The 26,630-nt window shown below is 43.4% G+C and overlaps 1 protein-coding gene across 2 annotated transcripts in view; it reads left to right on the top strand.

The window, feature by feature from the left end:
- Positions 1-26,630, top strand: part of FER1L6 (fer-1 like family member 6) — an 84,167-nt gene that overhangs the window by 3,209 nt on the left and 54,328 nt on the right. The window contains exons 1-7 of one of the 2 annotated variants that reach the window (XM_027452678.3): positions 7,565-7,963; positions 17,280-17,362; positions 21,121-21,247; positions 21,972-22,026; positions 22,122-22,253; positions 22,946-23,008; positions 26,496-26,574. In XM_027452678.3, coding sequence (XP_027308479.3) covers positions 7,929-7,963; positions 17,280-17,362; positions 21,121-21,247; positions 21,972-22,026; positions 22,122-22,253; positions 22,946-23,008; positions 26,496-26,574 — 574 coding nt within the window. In that variant the 5' untranslated portion in view covers positions 7,565-7,928. Of the gene's footprint in view, positions 1-7,564; positions 7,964-17,279; positions 17,363-21,120; positions 21,248-21,971; positions 22,027-22,121; positions 22,254-22,945; positions 23,009-26,495; positions 26,575-26,630 lie in introns of those variants that run through there. The other variant, XM_038175343.2, reaches the window with a different exon arrangement.

Raw genomic sequence — 26,630 nt, 5'->3', positions numbered from 1 at the left:
GAGATGTAGCAGCCAACCTGTAGATGCCTGACGTCAGGTGAGATGAATCTATCTAGATTCGTGGCAGCAGATCACACTGAAATAAACCCCATACTGTGAATTCACGGAGTCTTTATGACTTTGTCGTCCCTGCTTTGTGATGAAATTGCTGGCCAGGTGTCTGAGCTGCGTCTACCCGGTGTAAGTGGGCAGGCTGTCAGAGGGGCTGTGCTGGTTGACACCAGCTGAACGTCTGGCCTGATTTCTTTCTCAGTAGTAATCCATATTTCCTAACTTATTTTCATATGAAAGTTACCTGGAAGTCTTGTTTCCTGGTGTGAATTGGATATATGTTTGTTTGCTTGATTTTTTTTTTTTTTGTTTTGTTTTCTAAGCTGCACCTTTGCAAAAGTCAACACAAAAAAGCCAGGTGTACTTTTCTTCTAAGGTCTTGACTCTTGCTGCTTTCAGAGAAGATGAGGTGGCATTTCTGGGCATTTTGCTAGAATTTCTGAGACATACAATACCCAGTTACAATGGGTACCTTTAACATTTGGTGTTTCTGGCTGTGCAGGCTGGAGCCATGCAAAAAGCCTGAAAATATAAGCTATTCTTTTATCCAATCTGCACTTGCAGCCTGAGGCTGATGCACACACTCTGCCTGATCGGCTGTAACTCCGGGCTTGCACACTCTTAGAAAATAGGAGGTAATTTGATTGAATTTAGCCTGCAATGACAGACATTTATGTTAAGTGAAATTACTCAGTGTTTCCTGCAGTTAATGGTCTGTTCTCATACAAAGCAACTCAGTTGTGTCTGATCTCTGTCCTCATGGACGGTATCTTTTCCAAGCTGTAGCTCAAGGCTTTGGCTAGCACGAAAATGATGGCTTTCTAATTTTAGCCTGCACCATCAGAAACTCTGCCCTCATACAAGTGAGTGGAAAAAGGCACAGCTTTTACAATGGACTATAAATATGAAAAACTATGAGGCTTTGGTGTATCCCTAATGAAAACAAAGGGGTCAAAAATTCTGCTGTGCACTATGGCTTCCTTGAGGACAGAGATGTTGGAGGATGGTCTCACCACCAAGATCAAATGGCTGTGTTGTCTCTCTGCATCTTGTGCTGCTCCAGCTGACATTCATTCAGACTGGGGATTTGTTGGTGGAACAGAATTCGAGGAGATAAAAAAGAGACTTGCTAGAATGAACTGATTGTGACGAAAATCATAGAATCATTAAGATTGGAAAAGATCTCCAGGATCATCTGCTCAAACCATCCCCTACCACCAATGTCACCCACTAAACCATGTCCCCAAGCACCACGTCCAACCTCTCCTTGAACACCCCCAGGGATGGGCACTCCACCACCTCCCTGGGCAACCCGTCCCAGTGCCTGACTGCTCTTTCTGAGCAGAAATGCCTCCTCATTTCCAGCCTGAGCCTCCCCTGGCACAACTTGAGGCCATTCCCTCTGTTCCTATCACTGTGAGAAGAGAGCAATGAGGTCTCCCCTGAGCCTCCTCTTCCCCAGAATAAACACCCCCAGCTCCCTCAGTCTCTCCTTATAAGACTTGTGTTCCAAACACAACCATGGGTCCATGAAAGGCAAGTCCTGCCTGACCATCCTCACCTCCTTCTATGACCGGGTGACCCACCTGGTGGGCGATGGAAAGCCTGTTGACGTAGTCTACCTAGACTTCAGCAAGGCCTTTGAGTAAAATCTGAAGCACAGGGGCTGCAGACCCGATCCTTTGCAAAGGGCTTCATTCCAAATCTTTTTAGGACAGGCACCTTGCCAGACTACACGGACAGCTATCTGTGACCAGCCATTTCCACCTCTGATCCTACCAATGCTAGTGGCAACTGTTGGAGTTTGGCTGCTTCCAAACAGCTAGAGAAATACCCCAGGAACCAAAAGTGCTCCTTGGTGAAGGAGTGACTCATATCCCCAAGCAGCAAGCTCCTTTGAGTTGCACCTTGTGAAGGCATGGTGCTTTCAGGGATGTTGATGGGAAGCAAATACGGAGATATAAAGGGTGTTTATTTGAGGCACTAGTCCTCTAGAGATTTTGTACAGCCTCTCTTTGAACAGCTTCCCTTCAACTCCAGTGAAATAAAAGAGCAATATTGATGACTGATGTTATGTTGTTGGCTATGGTAAAAGTGAAGAGAGGAGATATTTGTCTGGGAAACCTTCAGGTGCTCTTATCTGCAAGATACAGTTGGCTTTGGATGAAAGGGTATTTTTTTTTTTTTGAAAGTCCAGTTTCTTCCTGAACACTTTCTGTTTATAAGCTTGGATTTTCCAGCAGCAAATGGAAACTGAATTGCTGCAATACAAATGGAGACTGACTTTCTGGATTAAAGGGGTTTGAGAGCATCAGCATGAAGGACACAGACTTGTGGCTGACCATTGCTGTCCCCCTGGTCAGCACGTCCAGAAGGCCACCAAGGGCTGGGTGGCAGCTGCCCCATGTCCCCTTTGGAATTTCCCATGGATTTGGGTTTGGCAAAGCTCTACAAATAACTGCTGAAAGTGATGTTAGTTTTCTCTCTCCCTTAATTAATTCAGGACTAGACGAGTAAGGATTTTTTTCAGTCTGTCCTGGTACAAGCTATCCAGAATGTAACTCAAATCACCCTATGATTGTTGTCTGAACCTGGACAGAATTACTGTACCAGCCATTTCATAAAATGCTCAGTTTAAACTTGGTATCCATAGCATGGCTGAAGGCAGCAGCTGCTCTCTGACTTTCAGAAGATATAAATCTATTAGGATGATAACCCCCTAAAATCATACTGAAGATTAAAGCAGTGCAAAACAAGAGGTTATTCTGGCATAGCTGTTAAGCTCTAGCATTTCACAGCCCCACTGAACCAGAAATAAATGAATTCTTAGTGCTTTAGGAGAAGTGGGATATTTGTCCCACTTCAAGAAATGTCAGAAACATCTGCCACTAGCCTCTTATCTAGGAGCAGCTTTTCATCTGTTTTGCTATTATTCAGACTAGGGCTGAAGTAGGCACCATAAGAACGGGTTTATGATGGAAAAAATAGATTTAAAAAGGAGAGATCTGATGTCGGTGATGTAGGATTGCAGGGACATAGGAAACCAGGGAGTGTTGTGGGCATATTGGCAGTGCAAAAATTATGATCTCATACGCGTGCAGCTGCAATTGCGGAATTATGTGCTCCAGCATTGGCAGGTGCTTTTGGTAAAACTCTGAGAGGGCGACCTGCATCCCTCATCCTCCTTCTGTGTGCCCAGCAGGTCTTTATAAAGATCCAAGCTGGATCTTTATACTTGTTGTGGACTAGGTAAGGTGAACTACAACTTCTCTGCAGCTGAGAAAAAATGAAAACAAGAACAAAAACCCAACCTAACACACAAAAAAAGTGTCTGCCAGACAGGCTGACTTCTGAGCTGCTTTGTGCTCAGACACGTTTTTGTTTGAAACCAGCCTTCCCAGCCTCCTGAATGGTGTTTAAACTTCATGCCTACTTGGTACAGAATCTCTTCATGTATGTAGTGAGTTCAGATGCTGAGCACTTCCCACAGCAAACACTCTGGTTTTGTCCCTGCGCCAGAAAGGATTTATTTAGGATTAAGTCTTCCCCGCTGAACAGCCAAAGGTTGCGTTCCAGTGCGAACAACGTGCTGATGAAACAGAAGCATTTTTGCAAGTGTCATTGCTTAACTGGCATTCCCAGGGTATTTTGCAACATCACTGGAGAGGAATGAACCAGCCAGCAGTTTGTGGGTTGCAGTTTTGGGCAACAAGTCCCAACAGCTGGATTCAGGGCCCTGTGCTGAGCAGAAGGGGTAGAGCTCATGGCTCTAGCTTTGGGACTGTGACAGCATTTGGTACAAAATAGGCCAGCCCTAAGGATCTTTTGTATCCATGTCCCAGGCAACCTTCAACAACTGAGAACGTGTGTGTGGGGAAGGGAGGGAGAGGAGTTAAATAGCCGTGCCTTAGTCCTCACCTTGTCAAGAGGTGATTTCTACCATGGGGCTGACTCGACAGCCATGCCCAAAGCTTACATCTTACTGTGCTCTAAGTCCTCCCGGACGGGACTTATTATTCCTTTTCCCTTCTAGCTCCACAGTAATTTGCTGACAAATCTTGCCAGCAGTCTTTGGAAAGTTGAAAATTAAATACATTTGGAGTACTGTAAAATAACAAGTCCCTGGGGGAGAAGTAGGATGTGCAGCTGAGCTGCAGAACACAAGCTTGCATGCTGAGACCCGGCACTGGCTGTGAGAAACAGCTTGATAAGGGATGTTTGTATTGCCTGGCCTCGTGTGAGCAAAGGCCTGATCAGTTCCTGCCCAGGACTGAGACCCAGGCTTGGTTTTACATCCACAGGGTGCTAAGTGAGGTACCAGCACTAATTACAGGCTGCTTATAGACCCCTCCAGGCTGACCTGGCATAAAACTGCTCTGCGCTTTGCCAGCTGAAGGAGTTTCTCTTGCAGAGCAGTCCCAAACCTGTCACCAATGCTTCCTTACTTTTATAAATACAGGAAATTTTTATGGTGTGACAAAAGTGGGGTCTAAGTTGGGCAGTTAGACCCAAACATAGGAGCAGCTTTTGTACAAACAGGTAGGTGGGAGGGGAAAAAGGGTTGCAGGGACATGGAATCACATGCCAGCAGCTGCTCACCTGCTCACTTTAACAAGACAAGTATCACTTTCTCTCAAATAATGTTGTTCCAGCACTTAGAGGACTCCCCAGAAGCAGATGATTTATGGTTCAGGTTGATATGCCACAACAGGAGTCAAATCCTGTTCTTAGCTCCTTGCATCTGGCAGCCATGTGCCCAGTTTGGGACCGCTTGGCTCAGTCCAGGTCCCATGGGGCACTGAGTCCCTCAGAGTTTCAAAGACAATTGAGAACAACGTTCTGTACCCATTAGAGCAACCCAAACCAAACCATATTAATGGCCAAGTGCCTCCAGCACTTTGTTCAGTGGGGTCTTTCTTTGGGTGCACCAACCCATTGCTATAAACCCTGTGGTTCAGATCACTTCTCAAGCAACACGGAAGCCTCTTGATGCTCTTCCCATGGGACAGGTAAATTTTTTACATCCATTAGCTGAACGGACCACCCAAAGCTGCGTAACTTAATGGATGGAGCAGGAGTGAGGCTGGAAATAGACTGCACACCTTGACTTTCTTCTTAGCCCTTCCCTTCCACTGGAGGCCTGGCTTAGCCCAGGACTGCACTGCTTGTTTATGAGAAGAGAGGCTGAGATGCTTTAAAAAACATATTGACTACTAAAAACCTGCCCTTATGTAAGCTTTCTGTTCATTTACACTCCTAAATGTCCTGCGGCTTAGTGCTGGGCACAGCCCCCACGCTGATTTTTCAGGCAGCTCAGAGAAACACCTCCTTTGTAAGTAAAAGCGAGTTTTCTGTTCAGCCTCAGATTCAGAAAATAATAATAATAAAAACCCAGCATTTTCTACAGCTTGCTGTGGTGGCAATATTGACATGGAACAGATCAGGGTTTTGTGGTAGGAGTGTTTCAGTGAAGGCAGGGTGCCTTTGGGGCTGTTTGCTACCACTTCCCTGTGCTAACACCAGGGCAAGAACCAGGCCCCTTCATTTGGTATCAATTCCAGTGTGATGATGCCAACCTCTGCTGAAGAAAACTCCAGGTTTGGGTATCCGAAGGATGCCCCTTCACAGGACACAGTGCTCCTCAGGGAACGTTTACTCTGACACAGCAATAGCTAGATTTATTCTGGTGACATTTTTCACTGCTCTTGATAGGATGGCAGGTAGGGGCTAGGACCCTACTGAGTTGGAAGAAAGGCAAATGGTGAGGGGAGAGGAATTATCAGTACAATGGTCATGCAGGAAGGAAACATCGCATAGAGTGATTTAAATAATTCAGCATTTACCTTCTGGATAGCAGCTATCACTCTTTTTATCATCAATAATAAAAGAAAAGGATAGTTCCCAGGGTAGGACTCCCAGTTGCACTAGGTGCTCTGCAAATGTAGGTCGATTTCAACACATGTGCATGTATGGAGTCTGCTTCGGCCCTACTTGTAGCTCTGGAAGTGTAAAATTTGGGAAACATGAGCAGGAGTTGCAGCTGGAAGCATAGTGATGTGGTCCTTTCTGGCGGGGAGAACAGGAGATAACATCCTCACAGCCTTGGATGGGGCTCTGGGCAACCTGGTCTAGTGGAAGGTGTCCCTGCCCAGAGCGAGGGGTTGGAAGCAGATGATCTTTAGGGTTCCTCCCAACTCAAAAAAAATAAAAATAAAAAAATGTGTAAGTCAGTGAAACCATCCTACTGGTAACGGATCATTTCTAAATTCAGCCTTCAGGAAACGCAGTTGGAAGCCATGCAATGAAAAGTCTGTCTGGACTAGAGGAGCTACCAAACAGGTTGTTGTACTCTTCCTTAGTGCAGCTGATGGCTTTTTATTTATTTATTTGTTTATTTATTTTCTGAAGGAGTTATTAAGTCTCTTTAGGCTTAGAATTAGGGACAGCTAAAGCAATAGTGGCCATCCAGGGCATAGACACGCCATCGCCCAAACTTAAGACATGCTGCTGGTGATTTTTGTTATCATGCTTATTTTTGATGGTGGCTTGTTTGTGGTATAAACAGAAAGAATATGGGTGAAAGTGAGAAAATGAACTGATGAAAAATACCCTGATAAAAAAACAGAATGGGAACTTTAAGCTGAATTCAAACTTCAGAAGGAAGAATGAAAAAAAAAATCATTTTCTGCTCCACTGAAGAAAAAGGGATTTTGTGTGTGCTTTTTAGAGGTAGAGGATTGTATGAGATATCTGATTTAATTAGTATTTCTCCTCCTAGCAGAGCTTTGCCCATCTGCTCAAGTCAAATGAGAGCGACTGGGGCACTGTAGGGCAGGGCAGCCTCCTGGCTGCAACCTTGTGCCCCACTGAAGCCCCAAACAGAGCAAACAGCAGGCCTGCAGGGGCAGCCATCTCCACGAAGTCATCCAAGGGAAACAAAAGAATTCAGAAATCTGAATCTGGCCGATCACTTGGGTTAAACTGCACAAAGCTCTGTCATTTCTCTGCTGCCCTTCTCACTCCAGTAAAACTGCTGATGCTTGACATGCAATGGGTACTTCATCATAGCAGGAAAACTAAGTATTTATCTTAGGAAGAATGAATTTGCCCCAAAATTCAAATACATGATTCCAAAGGTGTCCTTGGAGAGAATTTCAGCCTCATGCCTGTAGTCCTTCACCTCTGTGGGTCAGCTCCCTCTTATTTGCATCAGGAAAGGTTAAGAACAGTGCAAAAAAGGTCTTATGGGAGGTGCAGAACAAAAGAGGTGCTGTGCATCCATAACCTGCCCTCAGTGAGAACTGGAGTATGTCCAAGAGGAAATGTCAAGAAGTAGCTGTACATACAAGACAGGAGGCACGAGTTGTGAATTATTTGCAAGCTTAGTGGCTAAAAATGGCATGTGGTATTAACTGGGACGATGCGAGGAGAAGGGGGAGTCAACCCGGAGCCCTGGGCTGCAGTAGAGAGGAGTCAGGCAACCTATGGGTGGAAATAGAAAGTAGAGAAAATTAAACAAAATTCCAACTTAACAATAACTGAGCACAAATACCCAAATACTTAAAATAGGTGAAATGTCCTAGAGAAGGGTTGCTCGCTCTGGAAGCCAACCCCCTCCAAGACATCTTGGTGGTGTGAAGATCTCGGTGTCCTCCTAGCTCGGGGCTGCTGGAGGAGGGCAGCACGTGGCTCCTGCAGACCTCCCCAGAGCAAGAGGAGTTAATGTTGGCACAGGGAGAAGCCTTTGTTCCGGTTCAGTGTTTACCAAGTGGACTAACCAGGCACCAGGTTTGCTACCTCCTACCTGCATATGGAAATGTGAGCCTGGAGAGCCCGCTCGCAAGGTAAAAGGCAGCGACTGGAAGGAAAGCAGCAGGATGGAGCCCTCAGCAGTGGTACCTCAGGCCCACAGGTATGGCTGATGCCCTCGGGGAACTCTTCCAGGGGTTGATTTAAATTCAGCTGGTCATGTTTGAAGACTTCTTCCTGGAGGAAAATACACAAATCTTCTACTGCATGTTTACTTGCTCCTGGCAGGAGTTATTATTACTGCTCCTGTTTATCTCTTCCGTGCTGCCTTGTGCTTTCTGCAGGCACTCCTACCTGCATGAAGTCAAGGTAGGATTTTCTTAGCCTGGCTGGTGATGGCTCAAGCTCCCCGTGAGAAAGGAACGGACTCAAAGTGGTGCAGGAACAAGAGAAATAACCCCCCTGGGTGTATTACCTGCATTCTTTATTTTGTGGGTGTATGACTGCATTTAGTAGGTCTGTTAGCCAGCTTTTGTGCATTGACATAAGAACAGATACAGAATATGACTCTTAATTTACATACGCCTAAGATGTGGTTTCACTGCCATTGTGACTCACCGTGCACAGGAATGCTCAACGTGTCAGCAGCAAGTCATTGCTCCCCTGCAGAAGGGGAAGGGTTGGGAAGAACAAGGGCTTGGTGTGCCTGGTAAATGGCCGGCATTTGCAGGGGGCCTGTGCTGTGGTGCTGCCATCTCTGAAGCCTCCTCAGAGCTCTGGGGTTAAATTGTGGTGACATTGTGTTCACAGTTCAAAAGTTTGAAGTCCAGAGTGTGCTTAAATATACCTGGTATTTCCCCTGCTGGAACATCTTCCAGTCATTCTGCGTATAACAGCATCTAGGTAAATACTGTTTCATTAAAGCACCAAGAAAGTGGGAGCAACTGGATCAGACTCTAAGGTCTCCTTCGCTCTAGTTTCTGTCTCCCAAGAGGGGCTGAGGGTGGATACTTGAGAAATAAGTCTGGGAAACAGGTATGAGCCAGTGACCTGCCCTCAGCCGTTCGTGCAGTTTGAGCTGGATGGGCATCTGACCCCCCACCAGCAAACTCCATAAATGTGTGTGAAACCTCTTGAATTCTTTGGTCTCAACAGCATTCCTTTCAACGGGTTGTATGATTTACACATCTTATTGAGTAACACTTTTCATCATTTGTTTTCAAACTTGTCACCTGATTGAGTGGTTTGAGGGCTGAGAAACTCCTCTGCTCATTTCCTCCATGTCATTCCCCATTTCACAGCTCTCTTTGAAACACCCCTTCAGCCGCAGTTTGTACAGTAGATCCACGTACCTGATCAAGAGCACGGTAGTCACAGGAGGCAGCACTAATTGGGGATAAACTCACATTGCTGTTCCAATGTCCTCCACGAACGGATTAGTTTTTCACTATCAGGCTTTCTGCCCGATTAGGCGTAATTCTGGCAAAAGCTCGTTCGGCACGCTTTGATCATTTTGACAGAAGTGCTGTAATGAACCTATTCATGATTCAAATCCAGCGTGACTTCTGGTCTTTGTGATTCTGTGTGGGTTCACCAGTGCTTTAGAGGCAAAATGACACCCGACGGCTTGTTCCTAATGCCTGTCCTGATGACACCCAGCGTGGTGTTGGCTTTTTTGCCTAATGCTGCTTCCAGAGACTCCAGGACCACCTCCATGAAGTCGACTGCCAGTCCTGTGTTCAGTGCCACATGGGATTATTTTTTACCCTGGTGTACTACGTTAAAAACACAGGCTATCATCTCTTTTCTCAGCTGAACAGACTCTTCCATTGCCACCCTCTGATCACACTTAGCAATGTTTTCTGCCCGCTGCTGAGTTTTGTATCCCTTTTGAGAGGAGACATTTGGAGCTGCAAGCAGTAGCCAAAATACAATGATTTAGTGGTATATGTTGTTTTATCATATTTTTTGTCTAATTTCCTACAGTTCCTAATGACCAATATCACTTTTTGACTGCTGCAGTGCACTAAACCAAAGTTTTATATGGATTTATGGACATATAAAACAGCAGAATATAAACGACAAATAAAGACAGCAGATTTTCCTTCCTGAGTCGTAACGGCTACTGTAGAGCCTATTACTGCTTAGTCAAGAGTTAGTGTATAAATAACACAGACCATGCTATTGTCGCATTGCTTTTTCTTGTTTCTGAACTGCTAATGATATATTATTAGTTCAGACAAGACATATAATGCCATAGTGTCACATTGATGCGAATCAAAAGTTTCAGAATTGATGTGTGCCACAGCTGATTCTTAAATAGCAGCTGGCCATGCAGGACTGTGTATCCACCTTTATGAAGCTGAAGTTTTTCATTTGCAAATCCTTGGACCTGTCAAGTGGGAAATCAGGAAGAATGGAAACAAGTTAAGACAGCAAGGGCGCTGGGCTGTGAAAGAGCAACAGCAGAAATAATGGATTTTGGGATAAAGGGAGTCTCATTACTGAATCAGGATAAAGTATCTGACAATACGTTGTATGAAGCAATCCTGCACTGGCAAAAGAGATAAGAGAAGATCTTTTCTGTTTGTTCATTTAATTTAACTTCTCTGTAATCCTGAGAAAAGAAGGCATGAAATGAATACACCATTAAGTGTTCATTAAGGTGTTTCTTTCTGTTTGACCGAGTATATAAACGTTATTTTATTCATTCCTGTGTGACAATTAAATGCAGTGCAATTAATTTCTTCCCAGAAACTTCATTTATTATCAGAAATTAGATGCTAGCTTAATAAAAGTCGTTGTTGATTTAACCAATTATGCTTGCATTATAGTTTTAGATTGATTCGCATTCTTATTCTGAAGCCCCATCTTTGTGTTGTAATTATGTTTTATTCTTTGAAATGAATGGTTTAAATGATGAGATAATTTACTTTTCCTATCAATTTCCTTGACTAGTACATATTGTGGAAGTGATAAAATGGGCCGCGAGTCTTTCCTATATTTTGGCATTTATAAAGGGAAAAGAAAATATATGACCCAGACAATTATTTGAGGAAAATAGGAAATACTTGTGGTGAGATGAATATTCCCCTAATGCAATACTGTTTGATCTACTGCAAAATTATTTGGAAAACTAAGTTTTGTTGAAAGAGACAGAATTTTAAGGACCTGCAGGAAAAAAAAAAAAAAAAAAAAAAAAAAAAAAGGAAACTACCTAACAATATGCAACATGCAAATAACAAAATGCAAAGATGCAGACCTGCCTAAGAAGCTTTATATTCATATGTGAGAAGGCTAAAGGTGTTTTTTTTTCCCCTTTCTTCAGTTTCTAACACTTTCCCAGTCCAGGCAGTTACTCAGCTCTGCAGTCCTTAGGCACTGGAGCTGGCTCAGATCTGAGCTGCAAGAACCTTTGATCATTTCTGAACTAAATAATTTTGATGATGCCATAAAAATGTGCTGAGGCTGCTGCTTCCAGGGAGGAAGGGGCTCTGGGGAGGAAGCAAGGCAGCTGCCCCACTCAGGATTTTCTGCTGCCAGAAGTGTGCTGGCAGCTAATTCACCCTGTCCCTGCGGGGACTTCTGGATGGTCTCTGGGGATGTAACAGGTAAAACTGGGTTTGTTTCTGTGCCTGCCCTCTGTGTCTCCAAGGATCCCCCATTTCCACCTCCCTGGTTCTGTTCCTCTGTGCCCACCAGGAGCACAGTTCACGTGTCAGCATGACAGAAAGCCACCCCAGGGCTCATGGCTGTGTATATTGGTCTTGACAAGCATCTCTGTCTGATGCAGTTTAAGTCCAGGACTGGGTTTTGCCTGGACAGCAGGTCTAAAGCTGCACAGAGAGGGAGGTCTTTTGGAAGGGGCAGAAGGTTCCTCCTCAAGCTATGCACCATTGCATTTAGACAGCTCAGACTAGTTCTCCTGGCTGTAAGTAATGGAGGGAACAAGTGATTTCTTCAATCCTATAGCAAGTGTCTAGGGTGAGTTAGATAACCCGCAGCCTAGAAGTGCCTGTTTGTTTCTGCTGATGATAAAAGCACCTTGGATATCGGAGGCCAACACCAGATTTGGGTGAGATGAGTGCATCCCCTACTGCCGGGGACGAAGTCTGTTGCCCATGTCCTGAAGTGAAGATTGAATGCATGATGTGTGACCATTTGTGCAGAAAGAAGGTATTCTCCCCAAATATTAACTGTCTAAGAGCATGGACTTCTGGAAGTCATTTGAGAAAAAACTAAGTTTAAACTTAATATTGAAAAACTCCAAGGAGATTCATTGCGTAGTAAGGTCACTTGTACTCTCATGCTGACAGGTCTGAAGTGCTTTCTTGTCAGCTTGCCCTTAAATTAGCCTGCAAATTGCAATTATTGGATATCTGAGAGAACATTATGCAGTGCAAGATGTCATCATGAAGCCTCTGTGATGACAGGACAGCTTAAATGAAAAAGAAAGGGCATCAAAGGATGGTTTGGAAAATTGACAAGCTGGAAATCTGGAAGCTGGGATAAATCTTGATGAGAGGAGAGTACAGTTAGTGAGTCTTTTTCAGGAAGGATGATAATGAATTCAGAGACCTGTGGCACTGATAATGGGAAATGAAGCCTCGTGCTTGAAGCCTCGTGCTTATAGATTTCTGAGGCAATTCCAACACAGTCCAAGTATAACCAAATGTTGCTGTGTGGTTGGTATCCCGCTCTCATTCACTACTTGCTTCTGGGGAACCTTGATGGATTGCAGTCAAACTAGGACTCACATCGTCATTGTACACATGCTGAAGAAAAAAGGTTGTCCTTACTGCAGATTTTTTACAATTCTCATGCAGACAGAGCTGAGAGATTTGGTCCTGTTTGTGATAAGTAATGGTCATGATAAACTGAGGTGGGTGATTGTTAGTTCTTTCTAATCAAAGCAATTGCAATGGGAAACCTCTAAGGTAAGCACATCCATAGTCTGTAGGGGCTTTTTTCTCTACCTCCTCTTTGGACGTGAATTTGTTTCAGCGTCTCTTAAATGAGCTTGTTGGCTCCAGGAAGGCACAAAATCCTCATCTGTCTTAGTGAATTATCACAGAATCATTAAGATTGGAAAAGACCTCAAAGATCATCCGTCATGTAGTATATGGGGACTGAATCCCCACTGAAGTTCATGAATACCACCACCAGCCTCGCCACAGGTCAAGGACAGATGAGAGACTTTTTCTGCACCTCAATCTGCATTCCAAATACCTCCTGATCAGCCAGATTCTTGCAGAGCCATACCTGTTCAACACACCTGGCAACATAATGGTGAAACTGCATGGAAGCCTGGAACTTTCCCTTCTTAGCAATATTTTCCTGTGAACATTTCCACAGTCTTGGGGACAGGGGAAGGAGTAATTTTCCAGTTTTCAGCAGCAGATTAGATTTATGGCTTGAAGTTGAGTTAAACAGCACTACTTTTTGTGGAAATTTGAGGAAAGCTTACTTTACTTTTTCTTTCTGAAAGAGCAAATTATCATATGTTTAAGGAGCCTAAACGATTTTGTTAAACAGCATGGATGCAACCCATGTGCACAAGCTTTGGAGCTTGTACACTATCACTGGATGATGAACAATTTGCATATTAAAGTGATGGAGCCTCTTTATTGTGAGGGATTGATACCTTCAATTTGTTGAAAGTTTCATTTATTCAGCTTAGACCTTTACAGAGGGGATTCTCTGGCAAATGCCATGTGTAATGAATGCTACCCTGCCATCTTGGGAAATAGCTCTGGGCTCTCCTCCTTCCCCATAGCTGAGCCCTGCAAAGCCTTGTGCTGGCTGCCTCTCTGATATTCTTGAAGGATGTTTCTCTGCATGGCCCCAGTTGCTTTTGGACAAGGTAACCAGTGGGGCCAGGCTGGGACTGAAGTCTGGTTTGCTTCAAAGGCAAATCTTGCTGTGGAGCTATCTCAGGCTTGGCTCTTTCTATTGCTCTTTGAGACTAAGGGATGTGGTTTAGCAGTGGGACTCAGTAGGTGAGGCTAGCAGTTGGATTTGATGATCTCGAAGGTCTTTTCCAACCTAAATGATTCTATGATTCCATAATCATACTGTCTTTAATCTGTCTTGGTGTTACATAAAAAAACCACCATAGAAGATGTCCCATTTAATCTGTCTTGGTGTTACATAAAAAAAACACCATAGAAGATGTCCCAGTTTCCACATCAGGCTTTATGAATGGACATTGCCTATAGTTGCCCTCTAACTCCTGCTTTGCTTGGGTCATTTAAAAAACAAACAAACAAAACCTTTCTAAATGTATTCCACCAATACTGGTCGGGTTTCGGCATTATTTGGGACATGGAAGTTGTGAATTTTCTGTGATTGTGCTCAGAATTGCTGATGTTCCTCTTGGGCCTGGCCAGAAAGCCTAACATGCTTGCTTTGAATATGAAATAGAAATATCAGCTTCCCTTTCTGGTTTGCAGCAACTTTTCCTTCACAAGTAAATGCACCTTGACTTTGCAGGTGATTTCAGGTGTTTGAGCATTGATTGCTATCAGGTTTGCCCAGTGGATGCATGCTTGATTGGCTGACTGGACTGTGCAGTTTCCCAGAAAACTTATTTTTATTGCTGCACCAATTCAGGCGAACAACTTCTCTGATGACAAGGGGGAAAAACGTGCTGACTATTTACCACTGCATGCTTGTGGCCAACGGAAATCCTGAAAAAATATTGCCATTATCCTAAATGTTTTGTTTTCACTTTCCCCACCTGTATTTTTTGTCATTGGAGTTACTAGCACAACAGTCGCAAGCAATACAGATTGTTTCCCTCTCTGAAATGTGAGGTATATTTGTTTCCTTGGAAAAACCGTAGTATGAAATCCTGCCCACAGAGACCTCCTCTTGAATTAATGCTACCAACAATTGGGAAAATGACAGAGGGCAGTACCCTAATACAAGGGAAGTTCTAGGTGGGTTGAAATCCACCACTGCTCACAAATTTGTGTGGGTTTCAGTGAACGTCTCAGCTTCAAAAATAAGTTGTAAAGAAGTCTATTTTCAAAATATAAAAGTATGTAATTTCAACATTTCAAAATGAAATGTTTCGGCTATGCTGATATAAGTTTTTGTGACATTTCAAATTGAAGAGGACCAAATTGCCTGCAAACAACCATTTATTTCACTGCAGTGCATACGGAATGTGAAATCTGAACTATGCTGACAACAATCAGGCAATATCTGCAACAACGTGAATTTTTCACCATGAAGTAAAGCAAAATGAATCCTTTGCAATGACTTTGGATTTCTGAGTATAGGTCAGGGTGATCTGGTTAATTCAAAATAAGTCCATGATGTTTTATCTAATGAAAATAATTTCCAAAGTAGTTTCTCTCCTTTTTATTTTATTTTTTTATTTTATTTTTTTTTTAATTTTTTTTGGTGTTAGTTCAGGCATTCAAGACCAAGAGGCCATTAATGCCCACCCTGTTCGAAGTACTGCCCAGTTTATCATTAAGGAGAAACTTCTGTGTACGTCTCCTATGGTATTGTAATTGTTTTGCCAAGCCTAGTTTGGCAGCAAGAGATGACACATGCAGACTTTAAGGATCATTATTAACCGCTGGTTCAATCCTTCAGAAACCTGGAAAAATTAAACTACACACTCCAGTGCTCAGTGATTCGATTTCCACTCCCCAGTCTCCTCTCAAATGATGAATCATGCAGCTTAAAAACACACTTTGTTAAAGGAAGAAGAGATAAGAAAACTATGAAGATAAACAAAAACCAGCCAGTCCTTTCCCAAAGTACAGCTGTGCTAAATTTCCCCACTTTCATCTCTCAGGGATGCAATTGCAGGACAGCAGCTGCTCCCCAACCCCTGTTCACAATCTTGAGTTGAAAGGGGAAGTCTGGGTGCAGCTTTAAAGCAAAAATGATATTTTTCTTTCATGTTGCTGAGAAGAGATGCTATGCTGAGCCCTCCTCAGGGACAGCGGGGAGAAGTCACATCTTCCCCCCCATGGCTTTTCCTTGCAGGGCATCAACTCCTGCCTTGGTTCTGGGACATGGAAGAGCAGAATTTGGAGCAGCAGGTCATGTCTAACTGAAGACTGATAAATTTATTAGTCTTATACTTTGTTCTGCTCTTATGAAATGTCAGAACAACATCGATGTCCTGTTCCAGGACTGCTGCTGCTGGACCCCATCAGAGGGCAAAGAAAGGTTTTGGTGGGATGATGCTGGAGCCAAGGAGGAGGGACTCATGGCCCTTCTTTTGCCTTCTTTGGACTGGGCTATGGAAGGAAAAATAAGACTCTGTTGAAGGCAAAATACTGTATGACTTACAGAGATGTTTCCCTTTGTCCCCTTCTGTAAAACCAGCTCTACAAAATACGACTGCTCTTTCTCTCTACTCACAAAAGAGCTGAAGGACCAATGGGAGAGTAAAATAGGAAAAGGCAAAACAGCACAAAGCTCTGAATAGCCAGTCTGGCTCTGTGCTGTCGCTGGGAGATGCTTTAGCTTAGCTCAGCATTGAACTGCCGGCTGCTGCAGGGAGTTTTGCCATTGGTTTCTCAGGAGGCAGGACTGTGTAGGTCCCTGATGAGTGTCTTGTCATGTTTTATATGTGATGGCAGCCAGCCCAGGGCCATGCAGGACCTCACCCCGTGAACACCTGCCACTATTGAATGACAATGGTAGGCTCCTGGCAAGGGGCTGTGGCTAAAACAGAATGAATGTGAGAAATAAGAAAGCCTTACTGGGGCCGTAGAGTGACTTTAACCAGGCATGATCTGAGAAATGATCTACCTAAAACCCCACTGAGCTCTAGCAGGTTTAGTTTTAAACCAGATTAACTCCCTAGTTCAGAATAGGAAGGAGTGGGGGCAGAAAAGCCACATGCAGTGGTAGCTGGGGTTGATGCTGTTCTGAAGCATCCCTGTAACACAGCTTGAGGAGAAACTCTTGTCCAGCTCTGCTTGTGGCTTTGCTGCTGGAAGGGAGTGAGAATTAAATAAATAAATGGCAAAAGCTGTTGGGATGAATGTGCCACCAGCACAGTGCACATCTTCACCAATAAAGTTTAAACAAATGCTTTTATGTTTATCTTAACTCACTGGGAAACTGCTTTTGACCTGGAACCTATAATCTGTAAGTAGTTTTTATCTCTGGTCTCATCACAGGCATAAGAATTATGTGTGGAGAAATCAGTAGAACTGGAAACTTGAATTTCCTTTTTTGCCTCTTTGTGCTGCCTTGGTTTGAAAATAATCTCTGTCTCTTCTCTCAGCATGTTTGTCTGTACACTGCCAAATTTAAAAAATAAACACAATTAGATGAAGCAATAATCCAGAGCATTCCCTTGTTTTATTTCAATAGAAGGGAAATCATAATATAATGATCTCACATGGAAATCAGATCTCTCTCTCAACAGGTCCTTAAATCAGAGTCCAGTACAGAGAAGGGCTGGAAGCTATTACAATGATTGCTTTTCCTTAATTTTTCAGAAAGGGGCTGTTTGCTGGCATGAAGCTGAAGAAGAAGAAAAAAGGCGAGAAAGGGTTGACTATTGCAAACAAAGACGCACTAGGTAAGGCCCCGTAAATCAATACTGCAACTGACGAGAGCAAGTTGGGGATTATACTATACCTAATTTCATGTGAACTCATTTGAATTGTGTCTTAATATTGATAAAATGGGCAGGAAACTCTTTATAACTCTTAAGTAAACAGTGAGATTATTCTTTTTATACTACGTGTTTTATTAAATCCACCTTCAGATCCTGCAAGCTCAGACTGCTGTATCTGATAGAGTAAACAAAAATGTTAGCCTGATTCTTTCCATAGTCAGATGGTATGGTTTATTTTTTTTTTTTTATTAATATTTTTATTTTTATTCTCTAGAGGTAGATACATCATTGTGTAATTCTTCCGGATCTGCTTGTTCTACAAACTGCAGAACATAACCTGAGTAGCCTATGATGGCTGGATAGGCTGGCTAAAGAAAGCTGGGAGCTTTATTTAGTAGCAGTTCTCCTCTTAAATGTATAGCAGAGTGTTTTTTTAATTTTTAACAGATGTAGGTACATCTGTAAGACACGCAGAGTCTTTTATTTCTTACCCCCTAACATGCTGTTGGTTCTCAAGCTAAGGAGACATTTTCTAGCACACCCTACCACTGCCATTTTCCTCCTATCCCCACAGACCTCCCATTCACCTTCCCCAAAACTCATATTTCAGCCACAACAAATTGTTTGCTTTTTTTGTGCTTTTTTTGCAGTCTCATGCTTGAAATGTAATGGGATCTTTAAAACACGGACTCCTAAGGGTTTAGTGCAGCCTGTGAATTACAGTGCTGCAATAAACCAGCCATGTGTATCTTGACTCACTGTTGGGTAGAAACAGGAATACTTATTTTGTGTCACAAACACTATTTAGCTAAAGGTCACTACCTTAAACAAAAAGATTTTCCTCTGGTCCTTACAGCAAGGGATCTTGGCTTTTAGAGAAAGAGAAAACCAAACACTATTGAACTTCTTAGTAATTACAGTTATGTTAGAGTTTATTTATCTTATTTATCTTTATTTATGCTCTATAAATATATCATGCTCTGCAAGAAATACCACGCTATAATTTGCTTCTGTTTCCCATGTAAGCATTCAGTTCTCTGTAACTGAGTTTTCAAATACTGTCTTTGAGTCTTTGCATGCATTGGGGTCCACGCTGCATCTTATGCTGCACTGCTCTGCGCTGTGAGGCCTCGCTTCGAGTACTGTGGGCAGTTCTGGGCACCACAGTATAAGAAAGTCATAAAGCTGTTAGACAAAGTCCAAAGTGGGGATACAAGGATGGTGAAAGGCCTAGAGGTAAAGACTTAAAAGGAGCAGCTGACGTCCCTTGGTTTGCTCAGCCCAGAGCAGAGCAGGCTGAGGGGAGGCCTCATGGCGGCCTGCAGCTCCCTCACGAGGGGAGCGGAGGGGCAGGCGCTGAGCTCTGCTCTCTGGGGACAGCAACAGGACCCGAGGGAACGGCATGGAGCTGGGACAGGGGAGGGTCAGGCTGGGGGTTAGGGAAAGGGTCTGCACCCAGAGGTGGTTGGGCACTGGGACAGGCTGCCCAGGGCAGTGGTCACAGCACTGAGCCTGCTGGAGTTCAAGAAGCGTTTGACAACGCTCTCAGACACAGGGTCTGCTTTATCTATCTATCTATCTATCTATCTATCTATTTATCTATCTATCTATCTATCTATCTATTTATTGGGTCGTCCTTTGGGGACCCAGGAGTTGGACTCAATGATCCTTGTGGGTCCCTTCCAACTCGGATATTCTATGATTCTGTGATCTTCACACATTTCATCAGTGCCTTCTTGCTGAGGGGTCTGAACTCATAATGATACAGAAATTACCTGCTCTCTCTTGGCTGACTGGGGATTTGGGTTTAGGAGACTTATCAAGGAAGTGTGCAGTGAGAGGGCGTGGTCCGTCTTTGAACCATTTGATGGATCCACATTAGGGAATAATTCCTGCTAATTGGTTATGTGCAGCATACACATGGTTATCGAGTAAAAAAAAGATATTGATTCAGATATTAAAATGTCAGGAGAATGGATCTGTAAAACAAAGGAAGCATTGCGAAGAGTTTACATCACAACAGAAACAACATGTAAAAACCTTGTAAAGGGTGGTCCAGGCAGGACGTCACACTGGCACATGGCTGTTCCCAGTTGAGGAGAAGGAAGTTTTATCTGTTTTAGCTTACACAGCAAACAGTACAGAGTACTACAAGCCCATGATCAAACAGCATGCTCTAGAGTAAATAGGATATGGGGGTTGTCATGGGAGCTTAGTGCTACAGGTGCAAAACTTAACAGATGCCTTTCCCTCAAGGGATGCAAATCAAGCTGTGTCTACACAGAGACGATTCCCCCTCCCTGTGTTCTGGGGACATCAGACAAGAGCCAGAGGGGCAGACAGAGAGCATGTATGTTATACAAGATTTATAGTGGAGGAACCTTCATTAAAAGGTACGTCAGCTCGAACACAGAGCTGCCCTAACAGGGCAGTAGGGCACCCAGGCTGGAGCTGGCTCATGCCTGGATGCTTTGCAGCAATAGCAAAAGTCCCATCTGTCTGTACCTGGCTGGTGGTTTGCTTGGAGTAGGGGCTTGTGGAAGTCAGCGGCCAAACCTGCATTCAAACCTGATGAATGCTAAAATTAGAAATCCAAGTTAAGATTTACTGGATGGTGGATGGTCCTTTGCTATCATCAGCAGTTTCTAAGTACTCCTCAAGGAACCATACCATTGGGATGAGACAGGGAAGCACTATTAAAACCCTTTGTCCAGTTTTCTAGTTGGAACACAGTGCCATAGAGTACTTGCAGAAATTGCACTTGAGTGTATTTCCTTTCATCTGCTGTAGAGCTGTCTCCATAAAGTCATGTAAGCCACTGGGTGTTGCTGAGAACTCATCAATAGTTTTGTGGGTGCCACTTGGCAGTTTCTAGACCAGAAATAGCTCAAGTCCAGAGTCATTGAACATTTTGTGCCTATATGTATGTATCAGAATTAATTACAGGCAACCAATTTCTAAACTTTCACCCCAACCACACAAGTCCCTTCCCAAGGCAGGCATTGAACGTAAACACACTCAACAACAGTCAGAGATGCTGGCAGGGCTTCCTTTGGACTAGGAGGACAAACCAGAGAAGGAAGGGCTTCTCTGTCCAAACGTAGGTATGTACCTCTGAGCTACTGTCTGAGACTCTCTTTGGTGAGGAACTAAAATAGGCACTGCTGGAAGCAATTTGTCTCATCTGAGCATAGCTGTCTACAAGAGATCCCATGAATCATGTTCTTCAACTCTCTTTTTCTGTTCTTGATCTCCAGTTCATCATCCCTGCAATGGGGAAAAGTGAGAAATTATTTCAAATTTAGGCTCCACTTCAGTCACTTGGAAGGAACCGGAGGGTGCCACACTATTATAACAAACCAGGAATGGCAGGCTCACTGCTGCAAATACATGCAAAAAACTAACAATCTGTCCTGCCATCTTTCTAGCAGATGAAAGAGGAGGCAATCAGATGCCACTGGTGCATATGTGCCTGTTGTGAATGAACATGGGGTGAAAAGAGGGGCATTTACATGCAGTATATGGTTTTGCACAGAAGGAGAGCTGCTGCTCATCTGTGCTGGTCCATACAAGTCCTAATTGTGATCTCTAATTGTGATACCCAAATAAACAAAATATTCAGCTCATGCTGATGAATTCGTTGCTGCTAACTGCTCCAAGTTATCTTTTGCTCGCAAATATCAGAGGCATAAAGATTTCATGTTTGTTTTGCTCACCAGGTGTTCATGATGGAAGTGAGATTCTTTACCATGATACTCTTGGAAGACAAGAAGAGGAAGAGGAAGACCTGATGAACAGCAATGCATTGTCCAGTGTTTTTGCATCCTTAAGCCCAAAGAGGAAAAGGTTGTCCTTGGCATATCTTATCTAACATCCCACAAAATACTTTTTCCATCCTGCTCAGGAATGGCATTGCCATACACCAGTACACCTGCTGACAGAAAATCCATTTGGTGACAGCAGTGATCCCTTCACTCCTTCCACATGACAGAGTGGGATGTACTTCTCGGCAAAATATTATCAGCTCAAGACAGATTGTCACCAGGTGCTATCCAGCGCAGGGAGAGATTGAAATTGATGCTGAGAGGGTCTGAACTCTGGTGCTAATGAAAATGAGCTGAAAGGGACAGCAACATCTACAACCAAGCCTTTGTGTAGTAGTTTTTCATATGGGGGAGGAATGGACTCAGGGTTGACAGGATCAATGGGTGAAATCATTCCCATGCATGGCAGGTAGCTGCTCTGCGTTGTGCGGATGCAAACCATTTCCCTATTAGCAGATAATAACAGACAGAGACAGGCCATACATATCCAGGTATGAAATTCTATAGTACCCAAGGAATGATTACACTCAATTCTGCCATGTGAACCTGCCATCCTCTTCATGTTTCGTGAGAATTAATAGGAAAAGGTAAAAGGCTAACTGGGCACCGTTCTGCATGGGAGGTGGAATTGCTCAGGTACAAACTGTGGCGCTTACCAAATTGCCTGTTACAAAGCTGAGTAACTGTCCTTGAGTGTGCTCTGAGCTCCTAGGGATGCCTAATGAACTGTTTTGTGATTGACACAGGGCAAAGCTGGTGCCCAGAATTCATGAAGACGAGATGAAATCCCAGAACTACCAGGTGAGCAGGGGGTGACAGCCCTTATGTGCCTGTGAAATCCTGGGCTGGGCTGGATGTGAGCCTGGGAGAGTACATGGTGTCCTTGCACCCCGCAGATCGCCATCACCATCATCGAGGCCAGGCAGCTGGTGGGTGAGAACATTGACCCGGTGGTGATCATCGAGATTGGTGATGAAAAGAAGCAAACAACAGTGAAAGAAGGCACGAATGCCCCCTTCTACAATGAGGTCGGTGCTTTCTCCTGAGGAAGGCACTTTCTTCAGTGTCTCTGGGTGTCCAATGGTTTGGTAGCTTGAACAGGAATGTACAAAGTTGGTAGCATCTGCCTGTCTGAGCAGGGATGTCTGTCCAGGACCTATTTGAATTTCAAGCTTGGGAATGCACTGGCAATGGCTCTCTTGAGTTTAGCTCTCTTTGCCCTTTCTCTTCTCAAGGTCCATCCACCCAAGTCCCCCCATCGCATCCTGCCTCATCCCACTACTGCTGCCTCATCATTTTTCCAAATGATCCATCTGGGAGCTTTGTCTAAACTACCACCAATCTCCATTGCCTACCATTTCCCTGCTTTAACCCTTCCTTGAAATGTGTTTTTCCCAGCTGGTAACAAATCACATGAAAACAACTCCCACAACAAACACTGCTTTGGGTTTCCTCATTCCTCTTGTCCCTTCTGACAATAACCTCTGATGCAGAGTGAGTGCCATGGGCAGTGCTATGCAGCCATGCAAGGAGCGAGGGCCAACAGTAGCAAATGGGTCTGGGCTACAGAAGTCATGATCCAGGGAGCAGAAGGGCTTTGCTGTGCCCACCACCACCTCCCCATACCCCCAGTGTCCCACCAGGACACATTGCTGACAGCACTGCTACCAGCACAAGGATGATTCTGATCTGCTGTCCTTTTTTTTTTTTTTCCCCACAGTACTTTGTGTTTGATTTCGTTGGACCACAGGTGTTTCTGTTCGACAAAATAATCAACATCTCTGTAAGTACCTAAGAAAGCCCAGTACAGTAAGTAAAGGTCATTGTTTTTTATGTCATTTTGGCTCTAAATGTTTCTTTCTTTCTTCTCAGTGCAATTAAAAGGAGAAATAATTTTAGGTACCAAGAGTGCTATGAAACCAGCATGAAGAGTAGGAAGGAGGAAGGAGAGGGAGAGGAAACGGAAAAAAGGCAGTTTGCAGTGATTTGAAGGAATGTAAGGCTAGATGTAAGGGAAGATTAGGTGTATATTTTCAGGGACACGCATTGCTGTCTTGTCAGTCTGTGAGGTAGAAGGAGAAACTTCACCTTAGTTAACAGTTGTCAGCATTGTCTTTGTCTTTTTATTTTTTAAGCTGCACCTTGTATCAAGTGGCTAAGTTGAAACTTCTGGCTTATCTCAGTTCCTCAGCTATAGCTGTTTCTAACTAAAATATTCAGGTACCTTATCTTCAGCAGCAGCTCTTGGGCTGTCCACAGCTCAAATACATGAAACTTACACCTATGCAGGGTATCTGCACACCTGACCTTCATGTATCCATGAGCACAGAGTTTACTACAGGCTGACACTGGCTCATTTTCTGCATGGGAATAGAAATTGTCTCACTGTTATGACTTACATCACAATGTATGGCCCCCGTACGACATGGTTAGTATCAGGATAGTACTGACAGGTCAACTTTTGTGAACTATTGCTGCTTGGGGATGTATAGTTATTTTTCTCCAAGGTATGACCAGTCTTTTGGATCTCTCATTCTTTAGATAATGCTTCCATATATCCCATGGAGGAGGGGAAATTGCCAGCTTTCTGAGAGTGTTGGGGTGTGTGGGAGAATGTGTCAGCATTTACTGGTATCAATCTGCATAGTTTCATCAGCCTCTAAGAACATTTTGATTTGCACCTGCTGAAGGTGCAAGACCAAGAAATTAAAGAATGCCTTTTAGATAAAAATGATGTTTTAAAAGAAAATACTAACCTAGTGCAATGCTTGTGTATGCTACTGAAAACAGAAAATCACTACCTTGCAATACAGTTTTGGAGAAGGCAGTGTATCAGAGGAATAGAAATAAGTAAGAGAGGAAACACATTTTGGGAGAGGAGGAAACCCTGGGGTACAGAAAACTTCACAGCACTTGGTTAGCATGAAACTCACCTGAGGAAAAGCGAAGATTGGCAGCCTCCATTATTAGCAATCACTCATACACTGAATTTGTTTAATCTGTGAAAATGAACTCATCTACATCTGGAAGCTCAAGGAAATCAAAAAAGATTAGTGCTATTGCTCATCAGTTCAGCAGTTATTCTAGCTGCATTAAAACTCTACATTTGAGGAGAAAATGAGATTAGCTGTTTCTTAGCACCTGCTAAGGAATAGATATTTTTCTTAGTTAATATCTCCCAGTGCATTCCAGCAACCTTATAGTAATGCCATAGTAAAACTTAGATGCCCCTTCCATGCTAAGCCTATTTCTTCAGTAGTCAAATGCTTCCTACGTGAACACTGTTCATTCTTGTCCACACTCAGAAAGTCCAAAGAAAAACATTCAGACATCTATAGAGTCAATCAAGTTTGGAAAGCCACAAACCCTTCATGAGGTACAACGTAGATTAGGTACAATGCTCCCTCTTAGAGAAGACGAAGGCATTCACTATAAACTTCATGCTCACCTTATTTGCTGCATTAGAAAAAATATGCTTGAAAAAGTACCAGGAAAGATGCAGAGCACTTAATAGAAGCAGTGAAGTATTTCCTCAGCAGTTAAAAGTGCCACGTACACTACAAGGAGTGGAAACCCTCATTGTTTCAGTAGGAATAGGAAGCATTTGCCCAAGGACATCACAGTTCACACAGCAAATCTCCTAAAGCATAGAGTACTGAGGGTTACACATCCAACACTGTCTGAACATCTTGTCATGCCCTGGAGAGAAAATAAAAGAGCATTGAGACAAGACCATATGAATTTACCGCATATCCTCATGAAAGCCTACAGCCAACTTCCCCCTTCCATCCATCCTGTGATGAAAACAGTCAATTTGGACAAGCTCCTGTTTTCATGTAGTTCCTACAAAAGTGTAATTTTGAAACTCTTCAGCTTTCATGGCTTCTGCCCGCATGCGTGCCCTAATCCAGCTTAATGAGAGTAAGGCTCCAGTGCAATGATGGGACCTGGTGTCAGCAGGGACTGAGAGAAAGCATGAGGCCATAGCTTCACTCTGGCTCCTCTCCCACACAAAGGTTCCTTAATTTTTAAACTTTAAACACAGGGTTGAATTAAAAGTGCTTATTTGTCCACTCTTCTTCAACACCTTCCATGTTTGAAGTGAGTTTTTACCAAGGACAAGTGAGTATGATCCCTAAATCACAGAGGCACAGTGGAGAATAATCCACAAAATGAAGTCACATGAAATATCAAATGAAAAATTGCAAAAGACCTTTATCTCTCTCTATCAAGGATGTACAGGTCCAAAGCCAGGGTATGAAGTCTTCTACATCCCTAAAATGCTCTCAGGTGCATGGATATTTAGCCCCAACCTTTAGATTTAGCTTCTGTGGACCCAGGGGTTTAGTTTCTCTTTGCAGTTCAGCCAAGGTTTCCCAGATAAATCAGGCTGCCTTCAGAAACATTTCCCCAAGCAAGGAATGGGTTTCATTCAACCTCTTAAACTGTTCAGAACCAAGGTGAGAGTCATATTGTTTCACAAATGCAGTTCCAGAGCCAATCTTCCTTTGGAATATGTTGCTAGCATCTGCCTTGTCTAAAAGACAGAGCACAGACACATATTTGAAAACCAGACACACAAGCACATAGATTCAGAAATCATCTGACAAAGGAATATTATTAATTAAATTTGAATTAAATTGAATTAAATTAAGTTCATTACTTGGTAGGAAGGATAAGGAGACAGACTCACTGGGGCCTGCCTGCCATCTCATTTACATCTATATCACTTCTCCGACTTCATTAATATTGTGGGGGGTGAAGCAGAATTGAGTCTCTTGGTTTTGTTCACATTGAAATGTTGCAAAGAAAGACTTTAGTTCTTTCTCCTGTGGGTGTACTCAGTTCATGCGGCAATTCAGCTCTTTCACAGAAAGTGATACAATTTCTGCAGCCTAATGCGGAACCAGCTGTGCCCCATGTGTTTATATTTATTATGATTTATTTTAAACTGACAGGATAAGTAATATAAATGCATCTGCTGTGAAGATGCATCCATCTGATTCCCGACCTATTTAATCGTGGGAGCTGGGATGAACCTCGGTGATTCCACCTGGATGTGACTGCGTTGGTTTCTAAACTGGCACAAGGCATGGGGGGAGAAGAGATTTCAAATGCTCTCTGACTGTATCTGCAGCTATGTGCAGCATCTTCAGGTGGTGCTGAACCTCACTACTTATTACCTCTGAACCAAATGTGATCTTTGGATTGCTCTTTCTTATGCTGAGAAGAGAGATAATGAGATTCTTTAATCTGGCTTTTTCTAACAGGTTATGCACCATAAACTGATTGGGAGTGTGCTGATAGGCTCCTTTAAAGTAGATCTTGGGACAGTGTATAGTCAGCCAGGTAAGTGGTACATTTTCTGTCTTTTTTTGTCTGTTAAATAAGGTAAGAAGAGGGAA

The sequence above is a fragment of the Anas platyrhynchos genome, chromosome 2, assembly GCF_047663525.1.
Source record: "Anas platyrhynchos isolate ZD024472 breed Pekin duck chromosome 2, IASCAAS_PekinDuck_T2T, whole genome shotgun sequence".
Classification (NCBI taxonomy): domain Eukaryota; kingdom Metazoa; phylum Chordata; class Aves; order Anseriformes; family Anatidae; genus Anas; species Anas platyrhynchos.
This window is presented reverse-complemented; position numbering and strand designations above follow the sequence as displayed.